General features: G+C 50.6%; 6 protein-coding genes across 6 annotated transcripts; 2 read left to right on the top strand and 4 right to left on the bottom strand.

Moving 5' to 3' along the window:
- Nucleotides 1–70: 70 nt before the first annotated feature.
- Nucleotides 71–2,098, bottom strand: BO72DRAFT_504709 (uncharacterized protein). Its single transcript, XM_040949165.1, has 2 exons — nt 1,651–2,098; nt 71–411 (listed from the first exon to the last, which is right to left on the bottom strand). The coding sequence occupies exons 1-2, from the start codon at nt 1,894–1,896 to the stop codon at nt 157–159; spliced, it is 501 nt and encodes a 166-aa protein (XP_040803576.1). The 5' UTR covers nt 1,897–2,098; the 3' UTR covers nt 71–156.
- A 1,280-nt stretch (nt 2,099–3,378) lies between these two features.
- Nucleotides 3,379–4,653, top strand: BO72DRAFT_372740 (uncharacterized protein; the record flags this gene model as incomplete). Its single annotated transcript, XM_040941056.1, has 6 exons — nt 3,379–3,562; nt 3,630–3,748; nt 3,798–3,859; nt 3,910–3,935; nt 3,994–4,343; nt 4,399–4,653. The coding sequence occupies 6 exons, from the start codon at nt 3,379–3,381 to the stop codon at nt 4,651–4,653; spliced, it is 996 nt and encodes a 331-aa protein (XP_040803575.1).
- A 782-nt stretch (nt 4,654–5,435) lies between these two features.
- BO72DRAFT_424248 (N-terminal protein methyltransferase) lies at nt 5,436–6,158 on the bottom strand (the record flags this gene model as incomplete). The annotated part of the gene is made up of 1 exon (XM_040942870.1): nt 5,436–6,158. The coding sequence occupies one exon, from the start codon at nt 6,156–6,158 to the stop codon at nt 5,436–5,438; it is 723 nt and encodes a 240-aa protein (XP_040803574.1).
- A 269-nt stretch (nt 6,159–6,427) lies between these two features.
- BO72DRAFT_525754 (ribosomal N-lysine methyltransferase) lies at nt 6,428–8,369 on the top strand (the record flags this gene model as incomplete). Its single annotated transcript, XM_040949982.1, has 6 exons — nt 6,428–6,597; nt 6,683–7,291; nt 7,412–7,469; nt 7,595–7,657; nt 7,744–7,855; nt 7,928–8,369. The coding sequence occupies exons 1-6, from the start codon at nt 6,457–6,459 to the stop codon at nt 8,367–8,369; spliced, it is 1,425 nt and encodes a 474-aa protein (XP_040803573.1). The 5' UTR covers nt 6,428–6,456.
- Nucleotides 8,370–8,806: 437 nt separating this feature from the next.
- Nucleotides 8,807–18,132, bottom strand: BO72DRAFT_31262 (FMP27 family protein). The gene is made up of 4 exons (XM_040940518.1): nt 13,382–18,132; nt 9,389–13,330; nt 9,232–9,332; nt 8,807–9,171 (listed from the first exon to the last, which is right to left on the bottom strand). The coding sequence occupies exons 1-4, from the start codon at nt 17,969–17,971 to the stop codon at nt 9,108–9,110; spliced, it is 8,697 nt and encodes a 2,898-aa protein (XP_040803572.1). The 5' UTR covers nt 17,972–18,132; the 3' UTR covers nt 8,807–9,107.
- A 1,195-nt stretch (nt 18,133–19,327) lies between these two features.
- Nucleotides 19,328–20,019, bottom strand: BO72DRAFT_372655 (uncharacterized protein; the record flags this gene model as incomplete). The annotated part of the gene is made up of 3 exons (XM_040941052.1): nt 19,328–19,638; nt 19,713–19,829; nt 19,896–20,019. Coding segments are annotated over 3 exons (552 nt in total), but the record flags the coding sequence as incomplete, so codon positions are not given.
- Nucleotides 20,020–20,686: the final 667 nt, after the last annotated feature.

Genomic DNA, 20,686 nt, shown 5'->3' with positions numbered 1-20,686 from the left:
TTCTAAAACACAGAGACTTCCATTTTCGAGTCAGCTCAGTGGTGCACTATTTGTATCCGCCCTCTTGACTCTCATTTCTCTCGGCCCCAGAACATCGGCATAATTGTCCGAGTTAACTCAAGGATAGTCAACTCGGATGAACTGCCACCTCGTTCCTTACTTCCGGTCATTGTCCACCACCAACTCTGTAGCAGCCTTTCCTCCGGCTTTCATAGGTAGAAACCCGCTCCCGTGCTTGACCAGGAGCACATATCCGCCATCATGATGTTGCCGTGCGCAAAACGATTCCCTTTCGCCGTGAGACAACTGTGTGGCTTGGAAGCGCCAGCATGACTGCCGGTCGCTATGTCCCATGTAGGCAGCTGACACCGTATTCTTGAAGCCGAGCCACATCTTCTCATTCTCCATGCACTTCCACTACGGCCCGAAGTCGTGATTAGCCGTGTCCCGGCTCCCGCCCTCTCTCTGCGGGTAGAGGCCCAGGACACCATTGCTCAATGCGATGACAAGGTTGGACCTGGGCTCGTGGATGATAAATGTTCCCCCTTTTCATGGACAAGTTGACAGCTTGTATGTTTGTATTCTCGCAAACGAAGCAAGGCCGGTTGAGTCAGCATATATGGAGGCTGGAGTCGTATGAGTTGGAGTATCGCATCCTTGGTCGTCCGACGTGGACATCCTGTTTTCGAACAAAAGCAGCCAAGCTCGGTAAGTTTAGCTATGTATGAGCATGTTTGGAGTGTTTATCTCTATAGATTTTGATGTGAGGCATGCGTTACACACTCGTAGTAAGGATTTCAGATTGTCAGAGGTTGATCTTCGCTGTGGCTTTTGCCCTTCTAACCTCGGACTTTGCTCCTGTTTCCTTGTGTGCTGGTGGAAGTTTATCCCGTGCTTCGTGGTGTGGGCAGTAGACAAGTCAAAGGATAGGGATTCAATGATGAAGTGGGAGTTTGGACGGGACATACACACGTCCATGTGAAATCATAGCGGGGTATGGGTCGGAATATAACCTCCGCGCTTTGGCAGTCGCTGGTTAGTCTCATATGCTTTGATGGGATATAGATACTGTTTTTGTGCTGATTTCTGTTTAATGGTGGCTATGATTTTGTCGATTCTAGTCGGTCAGTAGTACATGAAAAGTGATAGATAGTCATCTCAACTTATCCTAAGCAAGCTGGAATAGCCGGCATTTGAAAAACAACAAACAATTCAAATCCAACCTCATGCCATCATATTTACGAATCAAGTTGCAGACTTTACACCGGTAGTCTTTTTTCCCACAGAAACGAAGAGCAAGTTAACATTATCACTGCCTGTTGTTTTATGTCAACATCTTGAAGCAGAATTGATCAGCCCGGTCGAATTCAAGTGGACTCAGAGAGAATCAACTTTGATGAACTCCCATCTCGTGACTTTCCCATAACGACACGTCAACATCTCATTCGAGGCCCTCATCGGCACGAGTGTATCATCATCAGTGTCGTTGAATAGAAGTATGTAGCCGCCATCTGGATGTTGACGAGCACAAAATGAATGTCTCATTGTGTGATCAAGATTGGTCGCATTGAAGCTTGGGAATTTAGCAAGTGCTATGAACCCCCCGGACACAGTGTTTTTCAAGCCGAGCCACCCGTCGTTTTTCTCGACACAATTCCAGTAAAGCCCCAGGTCGTAGTTCACGGTTTCTTTGGTTGGCAGAGCGTACAAGTCCAAACCACCATCTTTCAGCGCAATGACGAGTTTGGACTCCGTTTCGCGGATGATGTATTTGCATCCTGGCCATGGACATGATGATTCGATGCCTGAACTCAAGGGACCTTCGACCGACTCGGTATTGGAGACCAGAGTAGTGTGGGACGGTGTATTGCATCCGTCGTCGTCTGAAGTAGACATGGCTGCGTTTCGATATCTAGAACCCCAGGTCTTGATTAAAATAGCCGCGTACGTCCTTTAATTTTGCTAGAGCTTGAATTGGGGCATGGGCTGAAGAAGCTGTAGGTCTGATGCAAAACTTCTTGCTCTAGGTCTTCTTGATTCCGTTCTGATGTCATCGTGAGTCGCTGGATACGCACTTGAGAGGAAGGTAGACAGGCCTTAGGTCGTTGACCTCGGTAGTAGGTTGGAGAACGGGGGAAAGTGGAGGAGGGGATAAGCTGAGGGGTTACACTGTACGGACATTGGAGAAGCAAGGCAGGTTATGATCAGAAGGCAACTTGATCAAGTAGGCTCTGAATGATTCTGGACAGTAAATTGCTCATTTATTGATGTCCCTCTCGACTTGGGAAAAAGGAATATGCTTGTTTGTTTGATACTGTATCACGCTTTAAGCAATACTCATAGCAACTGAACCTTTGCCCCACCAGCTTTTTCTGCGTACAAGACCCTGCAGTTGGAAGTATCATGTCACTATAGCTACACAAATATACTCAGGTGCCTTTACCTCAACATTTGCTCTGAGGGCGGCTATTATTGTTTGTATAGTAGCTGCATAGTGCATAATTACTCAGCCCGGTAGAATTGTGCATGACTTCATGCATTCCGACGATCGGTTGCTGATCATCCGGTCGGGCCAGGGTCCAAGTGGAGCTGCAATGATCAAAGACATACCTAATCCTGTGGCTCAAAGCTCCGGGCATCGGATGGGAGGGATATTGGACCATCCGAGAATAAATTGTGCACGTAGTACCCCGTACTCTTATCTTCAATCCTTCGACGAAAGCTATAGTAGAACGGATTATATCCAGCGGTAAGCGTGGGAGGCAAATCTCGTATTCCCGCGGTGGTGGGCGGGTCAGACCAGCAGATGAACCGCTGGGATGACATTGTGGGTTGAAACCTGGATCCCAGCACCCTCCCAGACAGAATCACAATAGAGTGAGACAACAGTGGCTCTTATAACATCAGCCAAGTCTACAACTGAAGGATGTGCAGTGTTCCGGTTGTTTATGCTGTTGATGTTTGGTGAAGGAATGAAGGAAGAAGTAAGAAAGATAAAGAGTGACGGAACGGGCGGATGACATCACCGCGACGGGGTTACGTCAGGCATCGCGGCCAGCCAAAAAAGCCATTCGGTTCGCCGAATTCAATGGGCAGGGGGAAAAACAATTTCCTAAACCCGTCGTTTCCGGGGTCTTTTTCGCCTTTGAACACTGCCTCCTTTCGAACCTCCATATAGTCTAGTCATTCTACTCTCATCCCATTCGATTCGAGAGATACCTGCTCTCCTACCCAGACTACTTTCTATCCTCCTTTTCCACCCCACCATGCCTTGCATTGTCTCGGAAGCCACTTTATCAATCTAAACACCCATCACATCACAGAACAACTGATTGACAGATTGAGCCGACTACTACGTGCCGCTTTTAGCCACCCATCATGGATGATACTGAAGCAACCGCCGGGACGGCGCCCTCAGAGCCTCCGCAGCTCCCTTACTCTTTGCGCACAAGGAAGAAGTCGATCGCGTTCTTCTGGATTCTCTTCATCATCGATACAATGGCTCAACCGCTCATCCTATACTGGTGTCTATGGTATCTCACCGACCTCTCTCACAACGTCGGTAAGTTATCAGTCTCCCTGCGCATTCCCGACCCTCCCGATCTTTATTGATTTGTTTTGCCGTCCAGTCTTCAGTATTGTGACTGCGTCCTTGGGAGGTATCTCGGTTTTCGAATACTTCTATCGGTTATACAATCTCTTTCGCAAAGATTCTCGCGCTCGACCCTTGAATGCACCGAAAGGATGGGTATGTTACTTGCTTGCCAACGCTATGGGTCATACTGACTGTCATGCAGCTGGACTTCTTCCACATCAACTTTACTATCGTTTGGTTGATCCTCGCAATTGAGTTGATTGTGTAAGTGGCATAGTCGGCAGGGATATTGGATAACAGCTAACCTCTCTCAGAGGAACTGTACCAGAAGAGCCATATGGTAAGTTGATCTTAGTTCGTCGTGCCTTTGACTCCGGCTAACATTAGTGGATGACTAGTGCGTCTCGTTGCAATGGTCCTCCCAACCGTTATGTTCTACTTTGGTGGTGTCTACCTCACCCTTGACATCCTGCGCGCATGTGGTGTGAAAGCACCGTTCCGAATCTCCTCCACGCCCAAAGGCTCAACAATGCCCACCGCCCTGTATGTGCTCATTGAAGACGTGGTTGCCGTGGATGGAGGTGGTGGTCAGATTTATCGATACGCCCTTCGCACGCGGTACCTCTCCAGCCCGTACTTCCGCCGTATGCTGTTTCAGATGAACTGTTTCTGGACCGGAGGATCCATCGTATGCGCTGCCGCTATCACCGCGATCATATTCACCGTGGAGGAGCCGGTTGCCTATACTGTAAGTCTGTCCATACCCCATCAGTATGACGATTATGACTAATGAGCCTCTTAAGCTGGGCTGGACGCTTCCATTCGCCTGGGCTGGAGTTTGGACTTTGATCACTATCCCATGGGTTCAGAGTGATCTTCGACGCGAAAGACAATCGTGGGGCGCAAACCACGGTGAAGGAGGCATTGCGTATACCGACGACCCGAATGCGCCATCCGCTCGGACACGACTCGAAAGTGTTCATGACCGTTTGCCGAATCTATTCCCTTGGGGCCGCGAAAAGGAAACTGCGCCATCAAGCCCATCCGCTCAATCCTGAGCACTTGCAGGGTTGCGATACTTCTCCGTCTACCTGGACGTAACCACATTTGCTTCGACATATTACAACGGCGTTCTTTCATCCGACTTCGACAAGTCTGAGCACACTCAAGATGAGCTTGGATGAGGGACTATTGAAGTTCACATCAAACCAACAACTGCACAAACGTGAAGATTACGAAAAAATGTTCATGATGAGATTTACGACGGCTGCGCCGACATGTTACTGTACATAAAGATACCCAAGCCTCCTTCTTTTTCAAAGCGACTTGTTGATAGTTGCACCTTGTGTTCGGATACCTAGACTTATTATTCTCGGCTTGGGACGTTTGCTTTTAGATAATGAAATCATAATACCAAGATTGTACAAGATTATATACTTTGCCGCCAGCAGCAAACAACCCATCCTCTCAGTTCTGGTGAGTTCTTCCTTCGTTGCACTCGTGCCATCGTCAATACTTCCTAGAAAACATGCACGCATAGGCCGAGTCTCGTATATATCGTGACATGAGCGAGAGGTGCCGTAACGGGGATGCCATGTGCCGCTCGAGGTGCAGATGTAGTCGACACGACGACGACTACCGCGGCAGGCTCACAAATGGCCCTAGCATCTGGCGGAAGCAAATGCCAGGAACCAGATCGGCTGATGTCGACAATTGGCGTCTCTACCCAGTCAGCTGTAGCCATCCCAGCTACCCTTCAAGCCGAGAAACCACCTCAATGCTTTGCCCTTCACCCAAACCCTTCATAATCTCTTCTCAACCCCGCTCAAGGGTTGACCACTCAAACCGGCCTCAGCGCATAAAACCTGACCGGCAACAGCCGAAAATTCTTGGGGAATCCCAACTGCAACTCCGACGCCACCACCGCCAGCCCACTGTCCTTGAACAGGGCCCGGAACTTCTCATCCGTGCGCGTCACACTACTATCCTCCTCATCGAACATATCCTCCCCGCGGGGATCCGTCGATTGATTCTCCTTGACGACCAGCACGCCCGTCTCCGTCAGCGCCCCGCGACACCGGACAAAGTACTCCGCCAGCTGCCTATCGGTCAAATGGCCCACGCAGAACTGCGTCCAGATCAGATCGTAGCGCTTGTCGGGGTGCCAATCCTCCAAGCCCAAGGTGTAGATGTCGCCGACGACGCCGTCGCGCTTGAGGGAGGAGTCGCGGATGAGCTGGATGAACTTGTCGACGGGCTCGACGGCGTCGACGGTGGTGCAGACGTGGGCGAGCAGGCCCGCGGTGACGCGGCCGACGCCCGCGCCGCAGTCGACCCCGCGCGCGAGCTTGCCCTCCGTCGGGCAGTCGGGGATCAGGCGGCGGACTTTGTTCAGAAAGGTCCTCGAGCCCCGGAGGTCGATCCGCGTGTACCAGGGGTATTGGCCGAGCATGCCCAGCATCACGTTCGCGTTGGCGGGCACGCTGTTCCAGTAGCGGAGGGAGGCCGCGGGGTCGATCTTTGCGTCCGGCGCGGTTTGCGGGGTGGTGGCTGGGTCGGTCATTGTGGATATGTTGTGAGATGAAGGCGAGAAGGGGGAGGAGGGGGAGACTGTGTTTCGCAATGTCGACCACAAGAAAACATAAAAAAAAAAAGATTGCGCGCAAGAAGCCTTGGATTTGATGCGGATATCGAATCTGCACGGGCAGGTCTGCGGAGCTGCTTGCAGGCCTCAGGCAGGAACGCTCTCGTATGTCGCTTACCTAATCGCGCCGTGAAGAACTACAAGCATCCACGCAATGTCTTGTTTAAGATCGATTCGACATACACAGCGGTAAAAGTGGCTAGAGGACAGACTGACGATGGCAACGGACGAGTCTCCCGGCGAGGAACATGTTGCGTTCATGCAATGGGCCAAGTCCCAAGGCGTGACGATAAACGGCATCACTCCAGCGCGATTCCCCGGCCGACGCCTGGGCATGAAAGCGACGCGGACGATAGAAGTATGTATTATACCCCATACCCTAAAGACCCCCATGATCGATGAATCGTGCCCACTCTTTCTGGTTAATGCTAATACAGCTGCAGGAGAATGAGGTCATGCTCAGCGTGCCCGTATCAGCAATGCTGACCATCGACTCCATCCCCTCATCATTCGTGGAGCAATTCCCCTCAGGCTCATCCATCCACTGCATTCTCGCTGCATTTCTCAGCCACGGAGACGCCGCCTTACTCAAGGAGCTGGAGCCCTGGCGCAAGGTCTGGCCCAACTTCCGCGAGTTCGAGGACACTATGCCCGTGCTCTGGCCGGAGCATCTCCGCCGGTCCAATTCCGCCTTCGAGAAAGCAGCAGGCGACAGCAGCAGCGAGTCTTCCTCGTCAGCAGCACTATCAAGCCTTCTACCCCCCTCAATCTCCGGACTCTGGAATACCTTCCAGAAAGAACCAGTAGGCGTAGACTACGAAACCAGATACCAGAACCTGCTTATCCAGCAGGAGAACCGGCTGCAGGCCGCATGGGCACATGTGCGCACCGTATACCCCGAGATTGACTGGAGCACGTTCGCCTACTACTGGTTCATCATCAACTCGCGGAGCTTCTACTATGTCTCTCCGGGTAAAGCGGAGCCGGAGGACTGGAACGATGCTATCGCCATGGTCCCTTTTGCGGATTACTTCAACCACGACGACGATGCGGTAAGCCAGCCAGCCAGCCAGCCAGCCAGCCAGCCAGCCCTTACGCACTCAAGCCAAACCCAACCCAACCCAACACCTACCTCTACCTCACCAAACACCTGACATTCTTTATCGAAACAGGCATGCGAAGTCATCTGGACCGGCGAGAACTACCTCTTCAAAGCAACCCGACAATACGGTACGCAGCCCCCACAACAACACGAACACCTTCTTCTTCTTCTCCTTCTTCTTCTTTTCCTTCTTCTTCACCACCAAACTACAAGAAACCACACAATCTAACAACAAACATCCCAAAAAAAATAGACCAAAACGAAGAAATCTTCATGAGTTACGGCTCCCACTCCAACGACTTCCTCTTCGTCGAATGTATGCTGTCCCCCTTCCCTAGCCCTTAACTTAGCCCCTAGTCCGACCCCCTTGAAAGAGACACAATCTAACCAAAGATAAAAAAGATGGCTTCTTCCTCCCCACCAACCCCTCAGATAGCATCTACCTCGACGATATCATCTTCCAAGACCTCACCATCGAGCAAAAGAAAGACCTCATCGGGCAGGATTTATTCGGGTAAGACCATCCCCCCATCCATCTTGATACCCGCAAAACAAAAAGAGGGGGAAAGCTAACCACCCACCTCAGAAACTTCGAACTCACATCCCAAATCTCAACCATCCCCAGAAACATCCAAGCAGCAGCCGCCCTGAAAACCATGAGCCGCCGCGACTGGAAACTCTGGATCACGGGGCGCTCGCGGCGGGGGTTCTCGGGCGAACAGGCCACGGAGGTGGTTCGGGGGTGGATCGAGGTGTATCGGGGGGAATGCGAGGCGGTGATCGGGCGGATTGAGGAGGCGATGATAGCCCGAGATGATTTGCGGGGCTGCGTGGGGGACGGAGGTGAAAGTGTAGAGGGGAAGGATGATGGGAGTACTGCTGCTCTGGCTGTTGTGTCCTCCCCGGCCGCCGTGTGGTCTCTGGAGTGGGAGCGGGGTAGACTTGAGATGTTGCTGGAGAGGTGGAAGCAGCTTCGGGGGTTGAGTGAGGTGGCGTTGGGGATGGTTGGGGTAGGAAGAGAGGAGTAGTATCGACATGCATTGGTCAGACCAAGTTGGGAGGGGGGAGGGGGGGCTGCTATAGAGTCACTTGCTACGCAACATCCCATAGAGGAACGCAGTGCCAACAGCCCCAAACCGTCATGGGCAAGGAGATTTCTGAACATCGCGTATCATGAAGAACTGTATATCATGGCAGAAATAAATAGTATTGACCCAGAGTACCTTTTTATTGCACCGTCTATCCTGATATACCCACAAAATTATACCACACACCATATGTTCAATGCGCTCATATCGCGCATCACCCACAAATGCAATCCCGTAGACGGCCGTAAACATAACCCTGCACATGCAAAGGATATACACTTGCGATTAGCGTCTAGGGTCTGAAAAAAAAAAAGAAAGAACAAGAATGGTACATGCAGAAAATATATTTTCGAAGAGAGAAGAGATTAGGGTTAAATAGAGGTTTTGTGCGGGGAGAGAAAATCAACAAGGATGGATGGCAAAATCAGGGGGCGGGAAACAACAACAAAGATCCCCAGATAAACTCCTGGTATTATGAACGGACTCCATGGCAAGAAAAGCATACCGATGTGCCGACGCCTATATACGACCCACTGCATTGAGGGTATCACATGGCAAATGCAAGGTCAGGAATGTGCAACAAGCGAGGTCTTAACAAGGAGAACAGGATAATGAAATAAGGGATCCTGGAAGGGGTGTGATGTTCGAATGTATGCCTTCCGCTATGAAGCAGGGAGACTATTTCCGAGAAGGCATTAGTTTGCGGCCAAAGTTGCGGATTGATGCGGTCTTGTGGCTGGAACTACTACGAAAGAATCAGTTTCGCCCAAAAATGTGTTCCGTACAGTTCATATAAGCTTACTTTTCTTCCGGTCCATCCCAGAGCTTGGTGGTCTGAGACCGAGGCAGAGCTTGGCCCGACGTCATTGGTCTGCTGGGAGGATTGACAAGTCGGCGAGATTGCTACATGACCAGTCAGCAAGGTTTCTCAATACTGATTGACTTCGGGCAGTACATACTTCCCAACGAGCATCCACATCAACCTCGCTCGCCGACCGAGAATCAGAGATCACCCCACTCGGTTCATTAATGCTGAGCATGCTAGACCCGAGTGAGTTTGACCGCGCAAGCGGCAAAGTCCCCGAATGTCCGGAGCGTTGTGACTCCGAATATTCACTGTTTGAGTCGACACTGGCCAGGCTACTGGCTTTCTCAGACATCGATTGCACAACACTGTCTGAATTATGTAGAAGCTGGGATGAGCTTACAAGCTCGCGATACCGCTTCTGTTGTTGCTGCTGCTGTTTGGAAGGTCGATGATGAGAGAACTTGTTGCCAAGAATCGCAGGTGCATGCGAGATAAGAGCCTTGATAACGTCCTTCTTGAGGCGCAGAGCCAGATCCAGGTTCGACCATGTCTTATTCTGATACTCAAGCACCGGCAATCGGAAGACGAAGTCATGAAGATCCTCCAGATTGTGGTCACCCTTGCCTTTGTAACTCAGGCAGAGCACCACGTCGTGCACCTTGACATGAGCCAACGTCATATAGTTCGATGCACGTGACATCATCTGAGCCAGGTCATCCGGAGTCTCCTTGGATTTGCCTTTGCTGGGTCTTCCAAGAGCGAATTTCTTTGACTTTTCGTCGCCAGTGGAATTCGTTCCGGCAGTGTTGACTAGCGACTTCTCTGTGGGCTGTCTTGACAACATGCGTAGGCTGTCGACTGATCTCTTCTTGCTCAACGCCCCGCTCGTCGACGGGCGCATCAAAAGATTTGGATCTTTATCCTTGTGAATAGGAGTCAGTGCAAGGCCCTTGAGATGGCGATGCTGCGATCGAGGCCTAGCCTCCTCCGCCAGAGAAAGCGTGGGCTGGAGTCTTAATTCAATGGCCCCGGACCCCTTCAAGGACAAATCGTCTGTCGACATATCGATCTGTTCAAGTCCAGGGGATGTCTTTGGGCGTTCCTCCTCCTCGGAGTCAGATGAACCATCGATAGGCTTCATGTTTTTGATCATGAAGGGTGAAAACCCGCCATTTTCGAAAGCGGTTGACCCAACATTAGGAAACATGTACTCAAATACCTTCTGGCCGAGCACCTGCTCCAATTGAACCTTGAGAGGGAAAAGAGAAACTTCGAAATCGTCCACGACTGGTATGCCAGCAACTGCCTCGAGCATGTGCCACTTGACCTTGATCATATAATCATCCGGCCCGTCGAGACTGCGAGCTTGGTCAAGGTAAGGAACGATGATCTGGGGATAGATCGCATCTGGAAGCAGATTCAAGCCATACAATCGCTCGACCGCAACTTCATTATGGTTCGAACCGTCACTATTGTCAGTACGATCATAAGCAGCATTCCTCAGCTGAAATTCAACCAATGGTTCGGACTGATCCTTCATCAAATGCCACACAACCTCACTGGCCGAGATATTCCAGCGAAGGACTCCATTCGCTTTCGACATGGTCGGGTCAATCTTTCTTTGGGAGCTTGTGATGGCTTTCATCAGGAAGAACAGCTCGTCCTCGCATTGAGTAAGGTCTTTCTCAAGGATCAAGCGATCTTCCCAGCCTTGCTTGTCCAAATACTTGGCATGGATCTGGAAATGCTCTTTGATCTCCTCTAGTTGTCGAATGCGGGCTTGGAGTTTAAATACCATCTCCGGAGCACCCCTCAAGTCACTGAAATCGGACGTGAGCATGATCCTCTCCAAGCGTTCATTGCGGACCTTTTCCAGTGGTTCACTATAGAGAAGGAGGTCCAGAACGATAATATACATCGAATAATACTCAGCCGAGTCACAGATGGCTCTGAAGTGAGGGAAATCAACACTGATGTGATCCATCCTCGGCTCCTGCTCTTCAATGTTGAGAGGTTGCCCTGGTTGGCCCTTGGCCACTTCCTCGTTGTACTTTAGACGAAGGTTGTTGTACTTGTCATATCGCAAGCTCGCCGAAGTCTTCTGAATAATCCTCGAGAAGCCAAAGGGATTCAACTCAAAGTCGAAGACTGCTTCTAGGGTCAACCAAGGTGGCCACGCTGAACCTGGTGAATTGCCATATTTGTTTCCTGCATAGAACTGGAGGTGGTTCATTAGATTCTTCTGTGTGGCCACGAAGAACTGGGCTCCGTCCATGCAAAGGGAGAAGCGACGTTGAACCAGACCGCTAACATCATCAGACACCCGCTCTTTGTCCATGATAGAGATGACCTGCAGTTGCATCCCTTTAGCGGCGACCAGCAACACTGATTTCTGGTTCTTTTCACTCTGGAGCTGGATTTGAGGGGCGATGAGCCGCAGATGATAACTGTTTTGAGGTGTGAATTCTGGCGCAATATTTTCGCTGGAGCCCTCCGATGTAGGAGTGCTCGGCTTTCTCTGCTCCTGGTTCTCCTGTTCTTCGGCGCTCACAAAGCGTTTGGCATCGTTCAACAGCTGCTCAATGCGATCTTCGACACTGTCATCATCCTCGCTATCCACGAGGCCTCGAGCATCCGAGGGACGTCTCGATGCTGTCCGGAACAGTTTCGAGTGCTTTTGCTTGTTCTTGTTCTGCTCGTCGACGATATCGAGGATGAACTTAACTGCCCGCCGAGACATGTAGTACACGAAACCCCGTCTCTGGCTTACTTGGTGGATGTAACGAAGCATGATGTTCCTCAACGAATTGTTCCACTTGAGTTGAACATTGTGAATGATGAACCGATTGTTGAAATCGCTTGCCAATTCGTCATCAGGGCCCGAGTAGAGTCCGTCCATATCGGCGTCCCGAGCATCACTTGTTGAATCTGAGTCGATTCCCATCTTAGAAGCGCTGTCATTGGCGAAGGCTTCCGGGCTTTTTTCCACTGGATGCCTCTCCTCCCGGGCTATCAGCCTTTCAATGCGTTGCAGGCCACCTGTAAGGAACGCTCGTCTCCGTGTCAATGTTTCTGCTTGTCTCAGATAGTCGGCGTGCTGCTTCCTTAACTCGGAATCATGATCTACCTCCTTCGCCATGCGAAGTTCCTGCTCACCAATGGCCCGGTTGCAATCACGCATCTGAGCCTCGACGGAGACCAGGCGATCTCTAATCAACTCCATTTGCACTCGACGAGGCTCATTGTTCTCAGACATCACACAAATATGGGTCGGTTCGTCACCAAATGAGCTATATCCAGTCTCATCTGGTACTGTCTGCCCATGGTCAGTTTGGCGGAAGTACGTGAAGCGTGGCGTGAATGCCAGAGGCAAGATCTGGGTCCGAGGGTTCGACTCCTGAGGCAGTATCCAGTCCAATTCCACGAAATCGTCCATGTCTATCCAGTCAAGATTCTGATCAGGGATCGTGAACCGAGACAAGTCCACCGATGCGACAGGCTGTTGGAAGGAGGACAGGATATCATCCCTATTTTTCTCGATGTCATCGAAATTTGTGCCTTCAATGCTGGCGGAAACAGCACGAAAGTCTGCGGCCTGCAGATCCAGTTGTGCCTGATTGATCCGCATCGCGCTCGCCTTGGTTTGCTTCAAGCGACCCTTGGCCTGAGTTTTGACGTGTTCCCGTCTTTGGTGAACATCAAGCTTGAGACTGTCCAGTCGAACTTTGATGCCGGTGGCCGTCACGACATCTTCCGCGTAGTCTTCGCGATCCTTGTGCTTATAGATATGGGCAACAAACAGTGGAGCAAAGAGTAGCTTGTACTTGACCGTCGCTAAATGACGGTTGAACTTCTTGCTCGTTTTTGTGACACCAGGCCACAGCGGTCCTTGTCGAACTGGCAATGACATAACGCCGGAGAATAGAGACCACCAATTGAAGAAATGTGTAAAGAAGCGGGGACTCAGATGCACGGTATTATAGCTTGCAGACGGCTGGACGGAGTCAACAGACCAATTCCTGCTGACCGGTGCAATGACAGAGATCGATAGATGAATGTGGTTACTGCGGAAGCCGCGGTAGGCGTCATAGTCCTGTTGACAGTTTAACTTTGAACCTTGCAAAATTCAGGACACATAGCTTACCTCTTTATGTGCTGGGTCAATGAGGAGGGGATTTTGAAGGACAACATCATAGTGAGGTCTGAACTGGAATGACCGTTCATTCTCGTTGACGTTCCGCTCGAATACTAAGCCAGCAACCAGACGCACGTCACCCGATAGCTTCATAACGACTTTCTTGAAGTGAGCCGCATTCTTCAGATCGCTGGAAGACGATGTCGTTTCTAGATCCTGGGCCGTAGCCTCGGCCATATATCGTGCCTCGTGGCTGTAGTCGGGTATTGCCAGCACGTACTCCCCACTCGTAACGCTCATGAACTCCATTGGATCATCGCTGGTATGGATCTCCCATTTCACATCCTTGCGCCAACACATTACGAATCCACCACCAAATCCAGTAACAACGTATGGGTCACGCGATCCTTTGAGACGGAGATGGACGTCTCCGTCCTCCTTCCATACTACCTTAATTCGCGAGTGGAAACTCAATCTGATCTTGTCCCAGAAGCCCACTCTATCAGACGGATCGATCTCGGTCTTTGTGAAACCTTCAATTATCTTCATCATGTCCTGAATAACGGGCTGATAAGACATGCCCCAGGAAATGCTTGTGGGCAGACTGGTATTGATTTCGAAGGTGGGGTCCGAGTATGTCTTCACAGGAGAAACAGATCGCCAGACTTCGATGGCGAAAGGCGGACTTATCGACCCATCTGATAGTTCTGTTGAAGGGACCAACTCCAACTTGACCTGTCTAGCAGATTTATGATCGCGGTACTCCTCGGCAATCACGAAATTGGTCCGCAGGGACCAGCTTGACAATCTTGGGGATTGTCCGGGCCGAAGTGCCGGGATATGCAAGAGGTCCAGTGGATAATCTCTGAGGTTGACCCGAGCTTCTCCCATGTCCAACTGAATGCTCATGGGAACAAGCAAAGCATACTTCATTGACATTGGCATGCCTTTACCAATGCTGTTGAGGAACTTGGGATAATCTTCCAGAGGAAAAGACGGCTTGTCGATCACAAGATTGATGTCACTTATCAGAGCCGACAATATAGCAGGTCGATTTGGGATTGACAGGACAGTTTCTGTCTCTTGTACGTCTTCGGGCGGTTCGTCCGCGCCGGAGAAGAGGTTTCTCACCTCCCTGATCGACGTACCCTGGAACCGTAGCGCGGAGTCAATCTTTGATTTCCAGGATCGGGCGTTGTGCTCCTGAAGCCGGTACCACGCGTTTTCGGCAGAGATTTTGGATTCGCACGATAGACAAGCAGCACCTTCCGTATCATAACGGAACTTCCTGTCCCGTCCACGTTTGTCATCATTCAAGCTCTTCCGCGGCTTTGCATCGGCACTCCTACTTCTCCTTCTTTCCTCACTTTGGCGTTCACTGCGAAGGGTCCGGTGGCTTGACCTGGTACGGAGCCTGGATGAAGTGCGTCGCTGATCTGTCTCCTTGATCTTCTGCAATTTCAATTCAAACGCCTCTTCCCTCGCCAGGCGCTGACGCTGCTCCAGTAAACCAGTGCGGTAGATGCACCCAAGCTTCCATTCAAAAGCATCATCTTCCATCTCAAAGAGTAATGCTTTGCTGCGCAAGGAGATCCTAGGCACTTTCTTCGGGTCTTCCGGATCTCTTGCTGCTCCAAACTCAGCCGAATGACCCTTAAATCGTTGATGAAGTTGCTTGAGTGCCTTAGACGTGTTGATGAAGTTGTCAAAGATGCGATGCATGACCATATGATGCGGAACTCCAAGTCGGATGAAGTCCGCCCAAACATCGATTGATTTCTGCTCAACCATGCTCGTGCCCTGCTTGATTTTCATCTTGCGCAAGTCAAGCCTGACATTGTTCATGCTTATTATTCTAGCCCAGATCCCTTTGAGTTTGGGAGCTTCGGCGTGCAATCGTACCAAATGAGCTCGAACAAAAGGAGTAGAGAGGCGGTGAGACCCCCCTGTGAGCCCGTAGATCTGCAGCAACATTGGGGGATCCGCAGGGAGGAAGGTCTTGACTTGAATGACTGTTGCCCTCACATCGACGGTGACAAGCTCGCCTCTGGAAGAAGCCCGTGACGACGGAGGAGAGAAGCCGTTCAGACCCTGGGATGCTTCTTGGTCTTGATTTCCGGATGTCCTACGCATGAAAGCGTTCTTAAGCACAGAAACAGCAACCCCAAGACAGTAATACCGGTAGAGCGAATACTGGAGGTACACCCCTTTGAAGACAGAATTGATGTTGAAAATCGGTCCGAGGCGATCGCTCATAGTGCTCAAAGCAACCTCGAACCTCGGAAGGGAGAAGAAAGGTTCAGCCTCCAGAAAGTCTTCTGATTCAATCACGAATCCTTCAAAGCCACGGACATGAATAGCAAGTCGACGGCCATCGGCAGCGACGCCTAGCTTCTGCCTTGGGGGTGAGGTAGGAAATTTGAAGGACGACTCATCACCTATTGTTGAATGACTAGGCGTACGTCGCCTTGAGAAGCTGACAGCAATCGGCTCAGACTTCTGGGCCTTATAGTCTGCGGTCCATGATTGCAGCTGAAACGAGACACCACGAGATAGCGATGAGACACTGGCATCAACACCGGCAATCTCCAAGCTAAGGCCAGTGGCCTCAAACTGGAACCTAAGGAGCCATGGGGGGACACGCCTCAGAACACTGGGCTTCCGCTCTTCGACGGACATAGACACCGTTCTCTTATGCTTGGTATGAGCGCGGAATTGCTCAATGACCTCGTAGATTCCGCGATTCACTTCATCATTGACCATGTGCGCGGAGGCGGTATTTAGATTACCTGATGCCATCACGCGTACCTCTGGAGAAGCACTCAATAGAACCTTGAACTCTAATGACTCAGTTGTGAGGAGGTTATGTTTAATACCAGATGGTGTCTGGTAATATAATTTGTGCGAAGCCACCCGATAAATTGAAGACAATGAGTAATGCACTCCACCTTCTGAGGAGTGCGAAGACTCGATATCGAGCGAAATCGCAGATATTGAGGATATGAGAAGATTGTAGTCATCATTGGAGGTTCGATCCGGGCTGGTAATCGGCAGAACAAATCTAACCACCGGCTCGTGAATGGATACTTTGATGCTTGCTTTGGGAAGCAATCGCGATATCAAGCGATTATTGTCTCTTTTTTTGCCTCTGGGTGATGGCCTGCGGGACTGCGACAAGCCGAGGAGTCTAGAAACCTGCCTTGGCTCAAGATCAAGGGAAGGTGAGGTAACCACCAAATTGGCAAACAGAATATTAGTGTTGCGCTCCTCCGGGTTGTAGTCGTCAAAGGAGCTGATGGTTTTGGAAGGAAGAGTGGTCTTTATCGTGGTTGTGGCCATCGGGATGTAGAGTATGTTGTCGCTTTCACCTGAGCCATCGTCCAAGCTGACCGAGAGAGAGATGGCGGCAAGAAGAGCCTGATGCGCGACGTCCTTGCGCTGAAAGTACATCCGATGGGCAGGACTCTGCTGATCCATTCGGTGTAAGTCGATGCCTATCTCGTGAGAAACGACGTTGAGAAATATTGGACTTTGCTTTTCGGACGACGGTTGAAAAGCCCGAGACAGGCGGAAAAAGCTCAGCGCCACCTGGATCCCTTGTATGCCGCGTAGTATAGAACCGGCAAACTCTTTCGAATCTGCGACGGTCTGTACAATTGAGTCATCCCTACTCCCAGGTTGATCAAGTTCTTCGACAAAGTCAGCAAACGACATCTCGTCGTCAGTGTTGTTGCTATCCACAGGCTCTTTCGGCGACTGCTTGGATTTCTTGACGCGCTGCATGAATGTCATCAAGTCGTCGTACGGAACATGCATCCTTCCAACCTTGAGAGCTATCGAAGCATCTCTGAGACCATCCAGTTCTTTATGGAGAAGGCCATGTATATGCACGCGAATATTGTCCAGCACTTCGGTCGATTCGCCTCCATCAACGGCCAGGAGCACATTCTGAACGTTCATGATCCACTCAGCGGGCTTCTGTTCGCTAGCATCGGTTTTCCCAGACCGATACAAAGTGCCTCGATCGACCATTTTGCGCCTGGTATCGACTCCCAGGGACAGCGATCCCACTTGTATCTGACCAGCTTCGACAATATTGATGGTAGTATTGACGGCCACGACATCCACCAACTTCAACCAATGAATTTTCCGATGTAACTGTTTCACTTGCTCCTTGATGCGCATCAAGCTCTTCCAAGTCTTACTCCGCTGCTTAGCGTTGTGCCCAGCCGTTTCCGTGCTTTCCTTGTTCGAATCATCGTCCTCCGAAGGACTCTGCGGCTCCAAGACATCGGGTCTGTTCACTGGTTTGCGAGCTTTTCCCAAAACTGACGGATCCAGCGTCACTTTGAGCTCTGTGAGCTTGAGACTGAGCCATGTAGGTTGCGCAAATGACGGTGGATGTAAGGACAGCCCGAGGCCACGGAGTTCGATCTGCACGCCATCTTTCGGGACATAGGTAATTCGACGGAGAGAGAGGTATCCTATTCGCTGGATGGAGACTCCGGTCGCAATTCGGACAATGGCGAATATAAGGAAGGATAGGAGGTATAAGAAAAGGAAGCCCACGAGAATCGTGGTCGGACTGAAGAGCGTCATCGTATTTCACGATCAGCGGGACTGACCGGTTGCACAGGACGGGGAGTCGTCAGCCAAGAAATCATGGAGATGCTATAGGTCGTTTGGTATCTATATAAGGGTAATGAGCGAAAGGAGGCTATCGCAAGCCACGATGGATAAACAGTCCGAACGGACGAACAGTCTTGAATCGAGCCCGCGATCCTCCTGTTCTCGAGGGGGAGAGAGGGGGGGGGGATGTATTCCCTGTCTGCGGAACCGGCGAAGGACAGGTCTCCGTTAATACGAGACGTGCCGACCAGCCGGGGAGATGATGCGACAAGGACGGGCCAGTTTTAAGTCAGTCATGCTTCTGTTCTGTTTGAGTATGTTCTTTCCCGAGCATTTGAGGCGAAGGGGAAGAGTTGGATGTTCGATGATGCAACAACCGTAGTTGAGGCAGCTCGAAGAATAATCGAGGATGGATAATACAACCTACCAGCTGTCAGCGGCGGGAAAGGTCGAACCCGACGCGGCAGAACTGGAAGCGGAAAGCCACCCACTCCGGGCCACTCATCCACTTTTGCCCAGTGGCCGGACCGTCCGGCTGGCTCGGCAGTTTCCTCACGGTTGTACACCCCTCGTACGAGGCCTGAAAGTAACAAGTTACTCTAGTACTATGTAAGTTAACAGCTTACGTAGTACTGAAGGTGGGTGGGTTTGCCCGCCTTTTAGGGGTGGTTCGTCTGAAGATCAGCTTACAGATTTATTGAAATTCGTAAAATTAAAGGTGCCTGTCAATTGAACCTGCATGTCAATTGGGTCGCATGCACTCCCTTCCAGTTTGACTACGACCCCTGTGACAGCCACTCGGGTCATCTGGCGTTTTGCTTGCATGGAGGTACAGTACAACCATTAGCTTACACCACGTCAATCGCTGCAATGCCTACTATAGAGTTGCGGTCCCTGAACCTAGATAGGAGGCAAACTCATTTCGTTTGACGTTATTTCAAGTCCCATGGCCTTTGAGTATTTGCACAAGACGTTTGAAAGAGAGCTAAGTTCATGCTACAACAGTTCAACAGCTCTAATCTGGGTGGTAGAATCCTGATTCTTGGGTTATACAAGTAGGAACATAGTAGAGTGATGTTATACATGGTGATAACTACTGCGCTTTTGCGGGCCGTAGGTTCACTAGGGCTCGCCTTGGGGGAGCAATCCTTCTATAGAACAATCATCGATGCCAGAATAGCCAAATGGCCGCATGATCTTCGCGGTGCTCCGCATCGGCATGGCTAGGTCAAGGGTTGCAACAGGCCAGGGAGAAAATGTTAACCCGTAACATTCTATTACACCAAGGCCGTTCATGGTAGAAATTGACGGAGCTAGATTTTCTGGTCACCTGGTGGATGTGTCGGACGAGGACAAATCTGACCCTTGAGATTTGAGCTTCTCAAGCCCTTCAATCTTTTCATCGAGGAGTGCGATCTCAGCCTCGATGCTCAGGAGCTTCTCGCGCAAGATCCCCCTGTAATCATCATCGGAGAGGGACTTGAGCGGTATCCATTTTGAATCGGCGATCCGCTGAAGGATCGGCTTCGATGGAGTGTTGGCCTTTTCTAATTGCCATGTGTCGATCGCATTATAAGTGCTTTGGCCCAGATAGCCTAGTGTCGAAAAAAACACCACTCCTGGAATTAGTCGACCCCCTGACGCCAGGTATTAGTATTGCAGGCAGTTTTCCCCAGCAGTGACCACAGCGAAGAATGATCAATCGACGTACCTAGTAGTCGGGTAACGGTGCCTCCAGCGATGCCCCCTGATAGAGCGCTGACATAAGCGCGTTGCTTAGAATCGGCATTGTTTTCAAAATGATATTTTAAGATGTTCTCTCTCAAGACTGCAGGGGGGAGACTCAGATCTCTGCTAAAATCAACGCGACACGGAGCCAAGAGGGAACACTTACACCAGAAACCGCTCCCAGTTGCAGCCCATTGAACACCGCAAGATAGAGAATGGATCACCGGATTAGGAGACCGGATGACACCTGCAACACCTCCATACACCAGTCCAAGAGAGCCTATCGTGGCATGTCAGTGGGCCATCGCAGTTATCGCCATGCTATGCAAGAACATGGGATCATGGAATTGATGCGAAAAATGTACAACCGTGGAGGCTTCGCCGGGTTTTAAAGGGACTAACCGCTCAGAGCTCCTGCCTTGACGAGCGGGGAAAACGTAGACTGGTTCTTCTTCTGTTCGCTCATCCTGCTCGCTGTCGACATCGAAGTCAAATATTACCCTCAGATCTACTTCGTACGTTGGTTAGTTACACCTCTAGGCTGACGATTGCCCAAGTAATCGGTTCATCGCCAGGGAAAACCATAATGGCACACGTGATTTGGGCTCGGGAATATGCTGCTTTGTCATGTATTTGTGTGCATAATCGCGAATCTGAAAGGCTCTGGACCTTCCATGTCCACACCGGCACTCAGCAGCAATTAATTCATCTTACATACATGCTGTCTGCAGAAATCACAGTCAGTAGCATATATATCTGAAGTCTCATTAATTCAAGGCTGAGAGCGCAACATCAGTTATACCGTATAGAAACGAGTAATTGCGGGCGGAGGATGATGTCACCACAGCGGGTCTTGATCTGCCCGCAATCCAAGCGGGTCCAGTTATCAACCTGAAGAACAGAGCTTGACCACTTCTTCCCTTTGTCTTCTATTGCAATTGTCATTTTTTGACTTGT

The sequence above is a fragment of the Aspergillus fijiensis genome (genome assembly GCF_003184825.1).
Source record: "Aspergillus fijiensis CBS 313.89 unplaced genomic scaffold BO72scaffold_12, whole genome shotgun sequence".
Classification (NCBI taxonomy): domain Eukaryota; kingdom Fungi; phylum Ascomycota; class Eurotiomycetes; order Eurotiales; family Aspergillaceae; genus Aspergillus; species Aspergillus fijiensis.
This window is presented reverse-complemented; position numbering and strand designations above follow the sequence as displayed.